Source organism: Aquila chrysaetos, chromosome 20, assembly GCF_900496995.4.
Source record: "Aquila chrysaetos chrysaetos chromosome 20, bAquChr1.4, whole genome shotgun sequence".
NCBI lineage: Eukaryota > Metazoa > Chordata > Aves > Accipitriformes > Accipitridae > Aquila > Aquila chrysaetos.
The window spans coordinates 19615782-19633952 of NC_044023.1; the positions used below are offsets into that span (position 1 = coordinate 19615782).

At 41.5% G+C, this 18171-nt stretch overlaps 1 protein-coding gene across 14 annotated transcripts in view; it reads right to left on the minus strand.

Moving 5' to 3' along the window:
- The window catches only part of FOXP1 (forkhead box P1), a 392273-nt gene that overhangs the window by 20344 nt on the left and 353758 nt on the right, over positions 1-18171 (minus strand). For 12 of the 14 annotated variants that reach the window (XM_041118643.1, XM_030043706.2, XM_030043699.2 and 9 more), the window contains 5 exons: positions 17203-17290; positions 11038-11121; positions 2125-2326; positions 1939-2018; positions 1183-1284 (listed from right to left, as the gene is read on the minus strand). In XM_041118643.1, coding sequence (XP_040974577.1) covers positions 1183-1284; positions 1939-2018; positions 2125-2326; positions 11038-11121; positions 17203-17290 — 556 coding nt within the window. The remainder of the gene's footprint in view (positions 1-1182; positions 1285-1938; positions 2019-2124; positions 2327-11037; positions 11122-17202; positions 17291-18171) is intronic. The other 2 variants (XM_030043708.2, XM_030043705.2) reach the window with 1 other exon arrangement.

Sequence of the window (18171 nt, forward strand, 5' to 3'; positions counted from 1 at the left end):
ATCTTAAATCAGGGAAAGTTAATTTCCTTTCTGGATAGTAAGGAAGCTGCAAAGTGAAACACTGCTCATGTTTTCCAACTGCAGTGAAGGAATCAAAGCAGCAATCACAGAGACTTTTCCTGAACATAAGAGCTTCTAGACCAAGGTTGAAAATGTACAAAATTGCACTGGGATCTGAATTAAAAGCAAAACATGCTACTGAAAACCAAGCTAACTTCCAAGGACCATTTTTAGCTCCATCCTCTGAAGGAATTAATCCTAAATGTAGGCTGAGACAAGAAAACCAGAAAGAGCTGATGAAAACAGTGTGTATGGGACATATTCACCCCACCTGGTCATTTGAAGCTGTCTGAGAGCAACAGTGTTGTGTAGATTAAGAGAGGCTCAAAGTATCAGGGGTGCAATTTTTACAGCGATACAAAATCCTGTTATTTGGTTCATTCATTTGTAATTGCACTAGCTTCAGAAGCCAGTGTGGCCATTATAATGCTATATATACGGGAAGGTGTGGCCCCCCAAAATATAAACTAAAATTAACTCCCCAGACCTCTTATCTAACAATATCTGAGATAGTTATGGTAGGAAATTAAAGTGCCAAACAACAAATTTATTTCTGTTAAATACGCTTCTTATTGTGGGGCTTGCTTCTTGCATATTATGTTCAACAAACTTCTGCCGTGTGATTAAAAAAAAAAAAGAGGAAGTTTACAACAGATCTGTATATGTAGTTAAGAGTCAATTGATTGAGGAAAGAAATCCACCGATCTATAGATCCTAGGAAGAAAAGTCGTTGCTGTGATTACAGTCTGCACAACTAAAAAGACAAACAGTATATATTCTACTGACACAATAACTTTACCTCTTTTTTTTTTTTTTTTCCTAATACGTTCCAGCTGAAGGGCTTCAGTTTCACTGCTAGCAGCAACCACACAGAGGAACTCGTGGCATAATCACAGAACATAAAAGCCAATAATGGGGATTCAATTAGTGGTTTCCAAAGGCAGAAGAATTTTTCTGCCAAATATCAAATTGTTCCTGCAGATAAGGCACCCAGTGTGTGTCAAAACTGCCGATCTAAATTTTCATGTCCACATGTCGTTACAATTTGTTATGTCATCAGCAATGTCTATGCTGTACATGTCAGATATCAAAGGCAAGAGGCATAGGCGGGCTAAGGCTTACCTTCCACGTCGCTGCGTTGCGTCTGAAGTAGGCAAACATTCGCGTGAACCAGTTGTAGATTTCATTTAGTGTTAGCTGTTTTTCTGGAGATTCGAGGATGGCCTTGTGAAGCAAAGCAATTGCAAGATCAGTTATGAGCACACCAGTACAAAACAGACTCACAGTTTTACTTTACCAAATAAAAAAAGGAAAGAAAGGAAGGAAAAAAGGAAGAAAGAAAGAAAGAAGAGATTTGGAGGAAAAAATCCAAAGGAGGGTTTTCACAATGTGAACTAAGATTAATGGCTGTATTTAACAGTTCAATGGCAAAATTCAAAATGGAATTATCTAATTGTTTTGAGTTTTTATTTCTGTTTCCTTACAGAAATATTAATTTATTAGTCATTCATAAAGCAGAATCAAAGAGAAATGCAAAACATTTCACTAGCTGATTAAAGCTCAGTAATTATTTAGAGCTCAGATTAATTCTAGGGATCAGAGATTACTGTAGCTTGTGATAATTGACTTGCCATCTTTAAACAGGCTCATTTTCACTGTTGTGTGAAATGAATTTCCTAATAATCACATCGTATTGTAATACTTAATCAAAAGCAATTATGTTATATATTGCAGTTCTAAAAACCCTTATAGTAAAGGTTTGAGCATTTGAGCACGCTTACATACCAAAGGTTTGAAAATCTATTTAATCCAGAGTGTGCACATATAGGGAGATTTTTTTTTTTTTTAATCCAAATGTGTGTGTTTGGCTCAGCTTACCTGTCTAATTAAAGATGCATACGTGAATGGTGGTCTAACTTCCGCGTTCTTATAAAATTCTTGGTTCTGGGCAATATCTGCTAAATAAGAGCAGTTGTTCTGTTATCATCACAGCCTGCCGCTGCCGGGCTGTGGGCAACAGCAAGCCGCCCCACCAAAGGGGCTGCGCCACCAGAACCCCTTTACCTGAAGAAATGGGGACGTTGTATTTATCCGAGTACCGCCTCCGGATGGGTCCGACATTGTGCATGCTCGTGGTAGTGATGACCGACGGTCCCTGCGTGACGGGAGTGATGGGCGCAGTCGGGGTGGTGGGAGTATGAGGTAAGCTCTGCGGAGACGCCTCGGATGCAGTCTTGGAAAGCGTGACGCTCGATACCAGATTCAGCTGCAGAGGGAAGGACAAGAGTTTCGTTACAAACGGCATTTCTAGCTAATTAAGGGCTGCAGAGAGAATTCTCGATAACGGAGTCTTCCTCAGTTTGAAGCGGACAACGCAGCCCGAGTGCTTACTTCAGCACAAAATGCTGTTGTAACATCTCCATTAGGAGCCAGTAAAGGGGAATAAATATATACATTTCCAGATAGATTTAAAAAAAGAATAACGTGGCCTGCTGCCAGAACTACAAATCGTGGATTTTTATCTAAACCTTAAAACAAGATCTCACACAGTACATAATCATTTTAATATTTAGTTCCATTGTTTCACAGTCTAAACCCCACACATCTCTTATTTCCATGCTATCATTATGCATGGCTTCTAATCAGTCTTCTTGGATATTTCATTGAAGGCATCAGGCTTAAAATAAAAGGCAAGACTTTCCTAGGGACGTACTAGAGAGAAATGCAATCTCTCTCTTCAGCATTTGGGCTTTTTTTTTTTTTCCCCCCCTCTGTTCATCCATTTTAAAAGCGAAGCCCAAAGTAGGTTAACACTGGAATAATTTAATTAATCACACTGCACAAAATACTGCAAGCATTCAGCCCTGCAGAAGTGGCATCACTTTTTTTTCCTCCTAGGACAGAAGGCATCAGCGTTACCTGCACGAAGCCCAGCCCCGGACAAATGGCAGCTTGCCACGGCAGGCTGTAAAACACAACTGCCTCTAGGATTGTGTATCAAACCCAGCTCCAAGTCAAGTGTTTTCGATACACAACCCTATTTATATAACCAGCATCCACATTCCTCCCCGACCCTTTCTTTTTGCCCTACAATGTCCTTTGAAAGATGATGCTCCGTCTCAATAGGTCACTCCTGCTGAAGTATTTTAAACAAACAATCCGATCTCTTAACTACAACATCAGAAAAGACGACTGAGAGAAGGGCTCTTTGACTACTTCCACATTTCCTTCCCTTAGGCGGTTTCGTGAATAATATTGGTGAAATCCTGACCCCATTGAAGTCGGTAGCAAAATTCCTACTGAATTTAACAGGGCCAGAATTTTACAACTTTTGTTCATGATTAAAATTCCTTTTTGCTGGACATTAAACCTTTTCAGATGAAGGCAAGGCACATTACTCAGCTATGCCCCCAAATATCTCACGTTTATCCATAAGGCACCGTTATTAACTGTCCTCGTATGAAAGTAACCAGATAAGAAAACTCCTATTAGCATCCCTCATATGAGTTAATAGCCAAAAATAACATTTCTTTATAAAAATAATAGGATTTATCCAAAACAAAGGTAGTGGAAAATAAAGAGCTCCAATATTACAGAAAAGATACCAACACAAAAAAGCCCATCACCCACAGAAAGGGTGCAGCTGAGCGACAGATAAATTGTGATTGCTTTTCCCTCCCGACGGTGAGATGGAGCAAGCCGAGGGAAACCCCAGCCACAAATGCCCAGCACAGCTCGCTGCCGTACGGCCGTGACGGTGCACCGGCAGCTCCAGCACTGCTCCAAGAAAAGGAGGTGGTGAGCAGCAGACCTGCAAACACCCATCTTCCTCTGCAGGTGCTTACAAATGATGCTTCGCCTTCCAGCGGGAAATATTTAACACTTCGTGGCAAAGCCGGAGAGTGCAAACCCAGCGAGGGATCGTGAAAGGCGGTGAAATACGGGTATTGATTTCCCAGAGACTCCCGCACCGGCGTGAACCGCTAACTGCAGCCTGGAGGTGAGCACGCCTGCTCAAACCCCCGCGGTGCCGGGCACTGCCGCCACGTGTGAGAGCCCGGTCCGTTTGTTGACTGGCGTGATTTAAGGACACTGATTAGGGACATGTATATAGTAACGTCTCCCTGTTATCCATCTATCCATCTATTACATATGATAAAAGGACCAGTGACGATAATAATAGTACAACTGACAGGTCTCACCATGAAATTAAATCTACTGTATTTTATCTCAGTTTCTAAATGGACATTTTAACAGTCCAATAACTGCGAGCAAATCTGCATCAATTTTAAGTGCCCGTCTCTGGCACAGGCTCGGCAGCCGGGCCCTCCTGTTGGAAAGATCACTGCTCGTGCTTCATCATTACGGCTTCAACTACTCCATATCAAAAGAGTCCCCTTCCTTTTTTAGTGTATAAAAACTTAACATTTAATCTGTTTCTACTAGGGAACTGCGAGAAAGGATCTACAAAGGTCAGCATTCCCCACTTAAAGAATTTGAATCGAGTTAAATTTCTTTAGGCTTTTCAGCGTAGGTAGCAACTAGGAATAAACACAGAAGAGGACGAGCAAAGGGGGGGGGCTTTAACAGGCTTGACAAATGACACTGCGATTCACACCCACTGCTGGGCTGCCACTAATAAGCTACAGAGGAAGCAGCCAATCTCAGCTAATTACCAGATAAAATTGTATTGTAAGGACTCTAATTAGGAGATGCTTATGGAGGTGATCTAATGATTAAACGCTGCATCCAAGTGACCCCACCATCAATGTGCAGTGGTGCAAGATGTCACCGGAATATTTTGTAGAAACAGTAATTTTATTTCAAGGAGGGGAGGCAGTAATATTTGTAATAATGGCTATGAGGTAAACTAATTAAAAGACAGTTCCTAAAGGAAGACTGTGGCTTTGAGCAGCTGTGGCCGTTCCAAAACAAAGTGCCAAATCTCAACAGAGGAGCTGCAGTCAAGTGGAAAATTTCTGCCTGACCTCTGCTCTCGCTATTAATTTGCAGGAAAACTAATGACACATATACATATTCCCACAAAATTGTTCTAATTGCTAATTTGCCAAAGGAGCCCAGTTTCCAAATTAAACATGACTGCAGTCTGTGAGGAAAGAGAGAACAAAAAGCTGGAACGCAGCGAGTCTGCTGCGTTTCACCTCCGACGACCATTTGCGAGCCTGAACCAACAAGTTAATGAAACACGACCTTGTCGATCGCTAGCGAAGTTTTTCCTTTTTCCGTGTTTTATTTGATGACACTCTCCTCTTCCAGCCAGGGTCCGATCCCTGCCGGTGCTGTTACCAAAACACAAGCCAGGGTAAGGGAGGAGAGGGCTGTGCTCCCTCCACAGACCTTCACTGCTGCTTTCTTTGTTGCATCTATAGCGCAAAGGCTGAAAAATCAGTTGTGAATTAGAGCAGAATAACAAATTATGAATGGTGTTGGTTTTGTTGCCATCTTGAATTATTAATCTGAACAGTAAACTATTAAATCTTAATATTGGTGTCAATTAGAAACGTGAAAGTGGCCGTGGATGATTGTGCAGGGCAAAGATCAGGGAGGGACCAGGCTGGAAGGGTTTCTTTTCCTGATGGAAACAGTTTCTCCCTGTTTGCATTTTCTATTTAAAAACAAGTTACTATGATTAGAAAAGTTGTTCGTGTTGGTATTTTGTACACAGCCTGTTTCCCACATACTGTAATCTTTGGATGAGGTATCATCGCTGTCAGATGGGAGGGAGCCCAAGTCACAGAGTTAGCACTTGAATGAGCAAGAACTCTTGCATGGCAGTAAGGCACAATGTGGGGCACTCTCCAAGTACACCGGAGAGTACGGCCCTTGCACCAAAGAATTAAATGTTTTTGTAATGTTTGTACTGGGGATGGTGGGAGGGAAGATTTCCTCCAGCCTTAAAAAAAAAAAAATAATTTTTTAAAAAATCCCCAAAACAAGAAGAAGAAAATAAAACACAACAGAAACCCCACCAAAGCCCACAACAGTTTTAGGTGCTAAAATTCTGCAAATTCAATCACTGAACATTGTTGGGTACTTTGTTCAGTTTTGGGTTTTGAGAACATTTCCTCATACTGTTTTAACTTAATCATAAATGCCATAATTGTTTCAGTGTTCAATATCCTGCTTAGGATTTTATTATTAACATTCCCTTTCAAGAAATAGTCATGTCTTCCTATTAAAGGTGACGACTGAGTCATTTTCTTTTTTTTTCTTTAGATACAAACAAGGCAGAGAGGTAACCTTCTCCTTCACCCCGTAAAATAGATTTCCAGTAAGTGGCTCTCCCACTAGGGCTAAGTCTGATTTCTTTTTGTGTAAACATGACAATAGTGGCTGCACATAAAAAAAGCCCCTGAAACTCTTTTAAAAAGAAAAAAACAAAACAAAAAAAAATTGTATTTTCAAGTGTCACGGTGGGGCCATACCCACTGCTGCAGGGCAGTGACTCCTCTGTGATGGATGCTGCTGCTACGGTCCCAACTGGGGCTGAGGATTTATCTGCACCAAGTTCCTGGGACTGAAACACTCTGGAGCAGAGACTCCTTTTCTTGACACCAAGGGTGGGAGAGAAAGCTAACGCTGGGCCTAAAACTTTGTTAAATGCTGTGTCTTCCTCTCTCATTTCAGCCTGGACACTTTAGTGTATTAGATGCAGAGCCTGGCAGGCAGCAATCACTTAGCAGGTGTTGTTATTGGCAGGAATACTAAGGAAACCGAAGCTGAGGAGTGAGACTTAATGAAAACCAGTATATAAAAACAGCTTTTGTTGTGCTTGAGAATCTCTCTTTATTGCTGCGTATCGTTATTTTTTCAAACTATAAAGTATGGCTACAGCAGCTAAAATGCTCAGTCATTACCTCAACAGTTAAAAGACTATTTTTTTTTTTAATGCTTTGTTATTACAGTTGCTAAAAACAGTATTTCAAAACAATCATAACTGCTATGGTTAGGGTAAAAAAATACATTAAAGAAGGGATATCTAACAGTGCATTTTATTTAAAGTGCCAAAAGTTTCTTTAAGTTTTCTGTCTATTTTTAAAAGATGGCTATAGCACCTAGTATGCAGAATTACTTGTTGGTTGATGCTTTTTCCTTTTCCTTCCCTTCCTATGAACTTCAACATAAGTTAATCCCCCAAAAGAAAGCACATTTCCATTTCAACCTATTACGCTGATCGCTAACATCAATGAAAATAGCATGTAGGGGAAGGTATCTTAATAGCAAAACCAGAATGACGATTCTTGAGAAACTGTAGTTCTGGCTTTTGTGTTGTGGTGTTTGGTTTGGGTTTTTTTGTTTGGTTTTTTTGGGGTTTTTTTTGTTTTTTTTTACCTTGAAAAAAAAAATCACCTTACAAAAGTATGTCACAGCATATTCCTTCACAGATAGCTTTGCTCTCACTTTATTCAGGCCCTTTAGTCTCACCAAAACAACACAATGAGCACTAATAGGAACAACTTTGCCTGCTCCAAGTGTTGTGAGACACTTCCATTTTCTTTTAAAGTGCTGCACCATTGGGCATTTTAATTATAAAGTCAGACATTTTTAAAGGTGGCACCGAGAGCTGCCCCAGCTCCTGATGTGCTCTCCCTCCCCAGCAGCTCCCCCAGGAGCAGGGGAAGAGCTGCCCTTTGCAGTACACCAGACATCAACAGCGACCTCCCCGCACACGTGTCTATCTATCTGCCAATGATTTAGGCCATCCACCGCTATACTACGTCAGAACGTGCTTAAATCTCATCAGCTTTAATAGGACTAAAGAGCTTTATTGAACAGGTGTCTTGGTGGACTGGTGTAGTGAAATACATGGGCTACTCCACTGCCCTTCCCAAGGTCAAAATTACTACAAGGAGCTAAAGACACCCGAAGGTGGGCATGTGATGGATGGACATGGCTAGACTGGACAAGCAACCCTTCCCCAAAGCTGGGCGACTTTCAAATTGATGCACAACCGCCAAGAACCTGGCTGCGGTCCCACTGGGCCAAACTGGTCCAAAACCACCCACTCAGCTACTGCCTGAAGCCCATAAGGCAAAGACAGTACCAATGGTCAGTGTGTATTACAAGTGGCACGTGGTTAACGCAGACACTCAGTCACCAATTTTACCTGCCAGTAACAAAGTAGTTTAAAAACAAGCATTAGGATCCTTTATGCAGAATAAAAACATTTCCTCAGTCATGAAAAGGCTGTAATTTTAAATCCCAATTCACTGCTATGTTTGGATTCGCAGCTGCTCTTTCCTTTAGAATCACCGATGTACCATAATATATTAATTCTAACATACACCTTGCATTAGTTGTGTTGGCAAAAAAAAATTAATTACTGGATGTAAAGAATACTTTGCACTGCAATAATGGTCATCAGATCTTTTTACCAAAGTCCTATCCCACTGAGTTAAAAGGACTAGGGTCTAGCACAGTCTATGCAATGCCTGTGTATTTTTTTCACTAGGAAAGCACAATTTATGCAAAACACTATACTTCTACATTTTATAATTAATTTTCAAATGCTTCACCTATACATATTTTAATAATTTCCGATTTATCAGATGGTATCTATAATAAATTTTTCTATATTTCAATAAATGAAAAGAAGGCAGTTTCAATCCAACAACAGAGTGCCACACAATATAGGCCTGTCAGGCACAAATTTTTACTTCTAACATGTAAGTTAAAGGATAAGGAATTTATAATGCTGCCTGTGAACGAAACCACTTTTCATACACAAATGTGATCTTTTTTTTTCCAAAGGGTAATACAACAGTACATTTACATAAACTAATCCAAACAATCTATGTATTTGACAATGGCAAACCTCACACAGACTGCCTATTGTTGGTTTACATCTTGGAGTTCTTTATGTTGGCTTGTAACACTGCTCTAGCTGTCAAAGGTTTGACTTGGACTCTAAATAAATGGTTATAGAAGTGCTGTGCAGCGATATTGGACTTCTTTGCAAAAGAAAACCTGCTGTGTATGAATTCAAAAGCTATTAATTTTTCAGTCAAAAATATTCATGCCTATTTCTTTTAATAAAGAAACACTGTGCTGAGCAACTGAGAGATAATGTTGACTAGTGGTACAGAATTTTCAATAGAGCAGTTAAAAATAAATTTAGTAGGAGGTCCCCAACAAAGCTATAATTTTCCAGAATGTAAAACATTTTTAATACTAATCAAGACAGCCCTTTTCCCCCTGCGTTCACTTTTTTCTTTTTTTTTTTTCTTTTTTTCCCTTTTTTTTCCCCGCTGCTTTTCCCTGTTTATTAGCTGTTAACACTAATCTTCATGGCGACACCGCCTGGTATCTCCGTAGCCTACAACACCCGCGAAAGCTTCCTGCCCTCCGCGGCCGAGCATCGATCACGAGCTGCCTTGCCAAACGCTGCTCGCCTTCTTATGATTTCCTCCCTTTAGTTTTTAATCCTTCCTCCTGAGGGGCACCGCTGTTATGAAAGGCCTCAAGGCAGAGTGCTTTGAGACTCCCAGATTATTCCGCTGTTTTAATTTTTAATCCAGTAAGAGCTATAGAAACCAAACCTCCTCCCCATTCTGTTGGGTCTACATACTTTGCCAACAATGCACTGAAGCATTTGCATTCAGGCTGAGATGGATGCGAGGAACTAGAAGAATGCTATTTTTATAGACACTGTGAGTAGTTTCTACTCTAGAGGGCTGGTATCCACCGGATCAAGCAATTTTAGGCATCTCAACAGCTTAAATGGAAGGGTTTATACCTACCACTCAACTCTCTCCAAGAAGGCCCCGAAATTTCCCGTTGACTTTGACATCTGCTCCAGTATCGCTGAATAGCCTGCAATTTTCTGTCTAGTAGCCTCCCTATGCACTTCTGCAGCCATTTATTTCCAACTACATGGAAACTGAGAAATCCTTTTCTAGTAAAAATGGGTGCGCGAAGTGTTTAATGATTTTATGTTCTCTATCTCTGTAATGTGTTCTGTTTCAGACATTAATTTTGTCTACCAACTGCATCTTGGCAGGCTACCATATTTGCTGGGTTAATAGTCTGACTCCTTTTTATTTCTATCACCATAAATCACACATATATGGGTGTGTGTTTGCTTTATTTATAGAAAAAAAATCAGTCAAAACAGATAAACCAATACTTTGTCATTATGCTGCATCATTGCATATTGATTAAAATTGCTAGTACTAACTATAGATTGTCAACGCTCAATTAATTTTCACACAATGACTCAAAGCAAAATCAAATAAAGCCAGTGTACCTTTAAATCTTACAAATCTTAAAATCAAGAAGCAAAGCACTCTCTCCATTTTGAATAATCATTGGAAGCTCCGAGGAACATTTTCAGCGTTAAGAGGTTGGGAGAAAACAACAGCTGAAGAAGAGTCATTTTGGTCAGGGAATGAGATGGTGGATTTGCCTGGGGTTGGGGTTACCCAGGAGTTGCCACTTGCAAAGCCACTTGCTTCCCCCGCACCCCCTTTTTTAGAGGGCAATCTGGGGCAGAGAAGGTTTCCCTTCTCAGTTTCAACAGTGTAAAACTTGATACTGGGTAACCCCGATTATCATCAAAGCATGCAGCTAGAGTCTCTTCTACTGTAAATGTCTGTCAGACAAGGAGAAAGCAAAATAAATATACTAAATATAATTTAATTACATCTCCTTCTCAACAATTCCTAAGACTTCATGCAAGTCAGACTGATGCAAAGCGACTCACAGGCTAGCACGTGAGGCCAGAAAAAGGCCCAGTGTGTCAGCTTTAGAACAAAACTTCTTTCAACTCCCTGAAGAGAGGGGGATGACGAAGCCCGGGTGCCCGTGGCGGTGCCTCCTGCAAAGCAGCACTTTGCATCTCCCCACCGCGACCGGCTCTGAAGCGGGCCACGCTTTGCATCATGCGCTCCGGTGAGGAACAGGAAAGAGAGGTTTGTTATGAGGTTTTGTTTGCTTTCAGCACAGTTTGGTACTTACGGGCTGAGGGGTGGCTTTTGGTTCAGTTGACTTCACATGCAGGTGTGTCATCATGGCTTGCAGGCGCTCTTTATCTTTTGCAAGCTGAAAAGGGGGGAGAAAAATATCCTCTGTTACTCATACGAATAAAACCCAGCCTCTGCTTATTCCTAATTAAACAGCTGGCACCAAGGCATGAGACAGAAGAGTTTTATTGCTGAGTAGTTTGGAAATTGTATATGGTCTATTCGTGAGGTAAAGCTAACACGTGGTGCTGGGTGTCACTATTTCCCAAAGCAAAATGCATTAGCCCTCGAGTGAGAAGAGCTAGACCTGCCGGCACCAAGAGCTTCACTCTAGCCCTGACAGCTAAAAGACAACAGTGAATCATGTTTATTAACCAGCCCCACTCCAGTTCAGGAGGCACAGCAGAAAGCAAGCGAGGCAGCAGCTCCGAGATGCATTTGCCTCCTTTCAGACCAGAAAACAAGCGGCACAAATGGAGCGTGGCTTTTACGTCACGTACAGGCTTTGCGGCATGTGCAGCGAGCGCAGAAGACAGCGGTGGTTAAACCACATGAGGCACCTCGGCGGGGCACGGCAGGCGGCCTCGGCTCTAGGAAGCACCTTGCTTTTACTTGAGAAGGTGGCACAGCCCCTCGGCGGGTCACCCTGGGCTGCCGGGCTGGGAACCTGAGCAGGGGCACCCTGAGCAGGAGGCAGGAGCAGCAGTGTGAGTTGCCAGCATCCCTTTGGCGTACACTTGAGGGGCAGCGGGGTGGGAAAGGCTAACAGCCTGGAACTGCCCCAGAGCACTCGTCTGAGGGCACAAAACGCCACAGGACCAACGCTTTCACCCCTTCTCATCGGTCACATCGTGCCCAAGAGTTGAGGCAAAGCTCCTGCTCTGGATGTCTCTTGAGTTTTTTGGTTGAGACCTGCACCAGGCCACAGCTGGTGTCTCAGGATCACACCGTACGCATCCTTGGCCAGGACAGCTTCCCAATATGTTTCAACGCACTGGACAGACAATAAATCTCATTATTTTTGGAAACGAGAAATTTTTTGTATGTGCAAACAGGACTTTTTCCAGCTGCTCTTCAAAAAAACCCCAACAAACCAGTGGAAAGATATTAAGAAATAATACTAATGAAAAAGGGGTGTTATTAACCTACATGCCCAACATAAAGGCTCCCGTTTCCAGCAGGACTTGGATCAGGTTCTTACAAATGACAATTTTGCCGAGCTGAGTTTTTGCTTTAGACAAGCCAGATTCCTGGTGCCAAGAGGAGCACTGTGCTCGCATTCCAGCAAAGCTTTAAACAACCTGCCCACCTTATCACCATCATCTGTTTGTAGCAGTAAAGTTGGGCTAAGTGTATATAAAAGGAGACTTGGTCATAAATCCCCATTCATAACCTTACAGTCAAGGTTGTCTTGCTCTTCGCAAGGCAAGGGGCTTCTGACCGTGCCAGAAAGGTGTCGTGATGGGATAAAACTTGGCACACGGGTTTCCAAGACAGGAATTAAATAAAGGAAAAAACGGTGTCACCACTGTGTGCTCTGGAAGTGCAAAAGCAAAAAAAAAAAACAAAAAACCAAACAAAAACCAACTTGAAAAAAGCTTTTCAAATGGCTGGTCTTTTCTTGGTCAAAAACCTCAATGGCAAGAGAGAAAAACCTGACACCTATAGCAGATCTCCTGCAATCTGGTCACCAGATCTGCGCTGGACTTCACAGGAGAGTCAAAGGGCAGTGACGGGCTCTTATCGTAGCGCTGCAGCAGAAACTTCTCCCTCTCAGAGTCCTCTGAGGACCTCTTCAGAGAAAGGAGAGGTCTCACCCCTCAGCTGCCGTGCTTCACACAAAACAAATTAAAACAGAGAAATAGTTGTACTCCCAGAGCAGCTCTGTTGTGCAATCTCTCATTTGGAGCAGTCGCTGGGCCCACGGGCTGCTTGGCGGGGTCATCTGTGCATTAAATTTTGGTCTGCAGGCTACTTACTGCAGAAGAACAACATCTTCTAGCCAAAACAAATAGAAGGCAGGCACCTGAAAGCTTCCTGCCTGCACCAGCGCGGCGGCAGGAGGGAAAGGCACCCGGGCAGCACGAGGCACACCCTGCAGCGCTTCCTCCGGGCCCCCTCGGCGAAACGGAGCAGTGCACCTCCCTCCAAACGGCCGGGGTCCTTGTTTGTAGTGCTTTCACTCATCGTCTTAGCAATGCTTTTAACGCCATTTCTGGTGGATGGAGGTTATTAAAGATCCTCTCGACATTTCAGGCAGACACATGCTAGCATTTTGTCATAGTCTAGGAATTCAAACACTCACCCAGTTAGGCAGGAGTTTAAATTATGAAAAATAGAGGTCTCTCAGTTTCAAAGCACTGAAGAGAAGTAAAAAAATCCGAAGAATTTCTTTAAACTGTTTTTCCCTTAGGTCAGGAAGCAGTAGTGATATAAAAGTAGAATGTCACTAGTAGCCCCTCCAGTCAGTCAGGTCATAAAAAAGAAGCCATGAGGGCTTGCTCGGCCACCGATGGGAGCAAATTCTCACTGGCGGCACTCACTGGAGTGCAGATGGTCCAGAAATGGGGATTACTAGTCAACATGCAGGAAAATGCTCTTGATCTACCGATAGTGTTCTTGGGCAAGGACTGTTCTGCCACGTACAAAAGGATCTGCTCTGTATGGGGGGTCTGAGGACTATAATACAGTCCCATCTGAAGCCTCATTCTTTTTTGCTAGATCCATTTTGAAAGCTTTGCATGGTGGGAGTTTTCAGATGGCCACCCAGTTCTTCATGATAAGCCTGATTTTGTGAGGTTTCCCTCACCTCTGTGGGCTACAACCACAATGTAGGTGCCTAACTGTGGTTCAACACAAAACACATCCAGAGCAAGGTACATGCTTTGCAAACTTGGACACCAAGACACATGCCTTGCCAAGGAGAGCTTAAATCCTAAAACTACACAGGTAAGGAAAGGCAGGAGAGGGAAGGCACAGAAAGCGCAGGCCAGAAGGGGCTCAAGGTGAGGGGACAGCATGGGAGTCTGGCGACCAAGGAGCAAGAGAGAAGGCATTGGGCACGGATGATGGAGAAACTGCACAGGAGGAAAACTAGACAGAAAATAATGGCAAGGAGCGGGAATGTGAAAATGGAAACCCAGCAAGGGCATTCAACAGGAGCAACACGGCCACATCAACAGGAAGGGGAGATTGCTTCAGCAGCAGGATTTTGGACAGACCAAGGACAAAGGAGAAGGAAACCAGTCACAGGCAACGCAAGAGACAACCAAGACATAGCCTCTTCCCTCCCGTTATGTGCCTAGTTAGGCTGTGCACTAGAAGGGTTTAGGATCCACTTTTCAAGAGTGTCAATGGATGCTTTAGGAAAACAGGCCCAAGCAGTGTTTTCACTACACTGAAAATGGCCAGCTGCCTTCATTTTCTCCCATTAGGAGATACTTTTTTAAAGTTATCATAGCCTTGGTGCTGTCCCGAAATGTTTTTCCACTCAAAGGTCGTGCTGCAAAATGGATGTCCTATTCCAGCTAAGAACTAGCTAAGGATAGGGATATGTTCCTGTGTTTGTGTCTTACCCAGCAGCCCAATTCTTGCTATTTATAATGGCAACAAACGATCATGTCAAGATGGTTTAAAGAAAGTGAAATATGAGAAGGTCTCTACCTTGTCTGCGATATTTTAAGTATGTTTGTGATGGAAATGCTGAGAACAAAGCTTTAAGATACTTCTGCAAAGGGGCATTTGCAATCAAACACAAAGCAGATCTGACCTGTTTTTTTCAAAAAGTACATTTAAAAATTACTTTCTTTAAAAGACATCACACTTATCTCTATCTACGACACTGATAAAACTATTGTGTGTAAAATAAATAAGAGCATAAGAAAAAAAAGAAAGGCTTGCATTTGGGTCCATCACACAAAACCTGAAGTGCATCCCTCAGGTGGAATGAATTTGTTAAATTCTACCTGTCTTGATGGGGCTGTACATGCATGAAATGGTGTGGCATTTAGATCTTGCCATGGTGTTGGACCCTCAACAGTGTGCGATACTTCTTAGCTCCACTGGAAGGCAAAGGTTCTTGTCAGTGCTGAGCACCGCAGGTTAAGTGGGAAAGGCTACAGGTCCCTGTTCGATGAAGCTCACAAACTCCGACAGTTGGCCACAGGGCTTGTCGTCACCACTCCGTTGGTAACTCCACTGTGGGAGTATCAGGTCAATGGTCTTAGTTAGTCCAACTGCTCCTGCTACAACACGTTGGGCACTGCAGACCACGTCACTGAAAACCCTGCTATTGGGCCAGACTTTTGTTTTATTATGGTTCTGTGCAAAAACAGGTCATAGCCAGATGAACTAGGTACTGGAGGACAAATCCTCGTACATATTTAGGCAGGTTTTGTTTTTGTTTTGTTTTTTTTTTTAAAGTATCAGAGGACTGATACACAGCATGAAAGGAGAGGGAGAAGAGGGAAATTACAGGTACGTTTCAGAAGCAGGACCACCCTCCTCCACCACCTATCCTTGCTGGCTAATGCACAGATGGTCTCACTCTGTTATCAACATCCCTGTCTAAATGAAGCTTCCAGTTCATCCTATCTACTGTGCTAGTATGCTTGTTAAAAACAAATCCAGAACTTTTTGGCCCGCACACCACTTTGAAATTATGTTCTTGTCTTGGGGACCTTACGCTGCCTTCCCATGCAATGACTCTAAGCTAAGAGGTATTCCCCAGCACTAAATGCATGTGAAGCTGTAACTGTTAGTCACTTACAACAATCAGTAGAATGCACCACTGATAAATCTTTCAAAAATATTGTCAAGGGCTTATGGAGAGGTGGTAACCAAGTATCGTCTCTGTCCTGTCCAACTGTTAACATAGGGCATCCTGCTGTAGTTGCAGGCACAGCCATTCCCTGTGACTGCAGGAGAAGGATTAATGCTTTTCAAGCTGACTGTAACTGAAGAATCTAGATTTACCTTCAGCCTGAATATTACTGCATCTTGGTAAAAGATTATCTCATATCTCAGTTTACCAGGAAGACTGCAGATTTTTTTTTTTTTTTTTCTAATTCCCGAGAAACTTGTTAAAATAACAGACCATTTCTCATAACGTTTTCTGCAAGACTCTGATATTTTATGACTGGTAGTTTGATTTTTATAAAACTTGTATTAAAATAGTTTATATTGCTTCAGCTAATAGTGAAAGAGTGTCATGACCAGCGTGTTCCTGAAAGTAAAATTTAGGAAATATCTATGAAAGAAAAAGGGTAATTTGTAGATAAGAAGATAAAAGGCATTTTTTTAAATGCTTATCTTGAAAAGTAACAACAAGAAGTTTAAGTGTGTTTTTGCTGATTTTTCTCTCCAACTATTTGAAGCTATAAATGACTTAACTCAGTAAAATTCCAAATGTAATTATCTTCTGTACTTAGCCCAAGGCTTTCCATATATCTCTACACTGCTGTCTTGCATACAAAATAGGTTTTTCAATAGCTGGTAACTATATAATGTACAACATTGTTTTAATTTCCCCTTCTTTGCTAACCTCTTGCCTACACACAGACACACTGTCAAAGCCGCCCAGCCAGAGCAGCGAGGTGCAGGGAGACAGAAAGGACTCAAAAGCATTTGGAAAGGCAGTTACACAAACAGGTCATACCTTTGCATCGCATTCAATATATTCCAATTTACCCCCTTTTGGCACTTTTAAAAAAATTACTTGCTACAAATGGCAAAAAATAATAGTAGTAATAATAATACATGGAGAGTATTAGTATATGAAAGACCACCAAACAAGCCAGGTCATGCAGCGTTTTGAAATAAACATCAACCATTTCCCCCATGTATCAACAACTCTAAATGAAGGGGACCATATTCCGCTCGCCCCCCTCCACCCCCCCCGGGTGAGTAGAAAAAGCATTAGATACATACTGATGGATTTCCAATCAGTCAGCCTGTTTAAGTTTCCTATTTCTTTTCAAGTTACGGTTTAGAAAAGAGGAAATGAAGCTGCAGTTTCTTTTGACGGTTTTTAAAACTACTACAAGAAGGTTTTGAAAGCTGGTTTTCAATCATAGGGGGAAAAGCAGAACTCATTTTTTATTGCTGTCGAGAATTGGATTTGATTAATACTGAGGTAATATTAAAATAAATTTTATTTTACCTGTAGCTCTAACTGCTGTACAACCTGCATTTGTACTCTACATTGGGCTGTACTTCTATCATCCAGCGCATGCTCACTGTTGAGATGTCTGTAACAATACACAGAAAATCATTAAGTGAAATGGATAAACAAAAAGGAAAAAAGTAGTTACCAGGATGAATAAGCAATCTGAATGTTATCCAGCAGATCTTCATCAATATCTGAGATTTTTAAGATAATTTTTTAAATTTTTTTTTTCCCTCTGTCCTGCTTTGGCTTGTGCATCTTCCCATCACTCATTATATCTTAAGCACATTTTTTCAGAAGAAGGCTCATTTGTATATAAGAGAAATTTTGCAGAACAGTTGTTTTTCCTCCATTAGGTAAATGAAAGTGAGATCAAGAAATTATAGTAAAATACTTTCATATATAATTTTGTATTACTTGACTGTAAGATGCTGGATATATCTAAATGGACACATGCAATACATGAATAATTAAATCCCGTAGAACCCTCATGTTTACGTGATTAAAAATAAAATAAAATACATGATTGTGTAAAGAACAAAAAGCCACATAAAATTTGGTGTGTAAGTATGTGCAAAATATGTACCAATAAAAGAGGGAAAAATACGGACAGTTACTGTAAAACAAATCTTCTTCATCCAAAAGAAACAAAAAGTCATCCAGAACACTAAAACAGCTGGAATTCAAGGTTTATTGTAGTATGTGTTCTGAAAAACTTCCCCCATGCAAATGTTAAAATAAATAAAAAAAAAATAAAGCCTTTAAAATAAAACTGCTCTACGGCTCAGGCTAAAGCTATGTTTTGGGGCTAATACCTTCACAGAAATGCAAAAAACAATAAAATAATCCCCAAATACTGCTCTCCCATCTACACTTTTTTTTACCTTAAAATTGCCTTGATTTCAAGATCTTCAGCATATGATGGGCTAAATTTAACTCCACTGACTCCTGTGATTTACAACA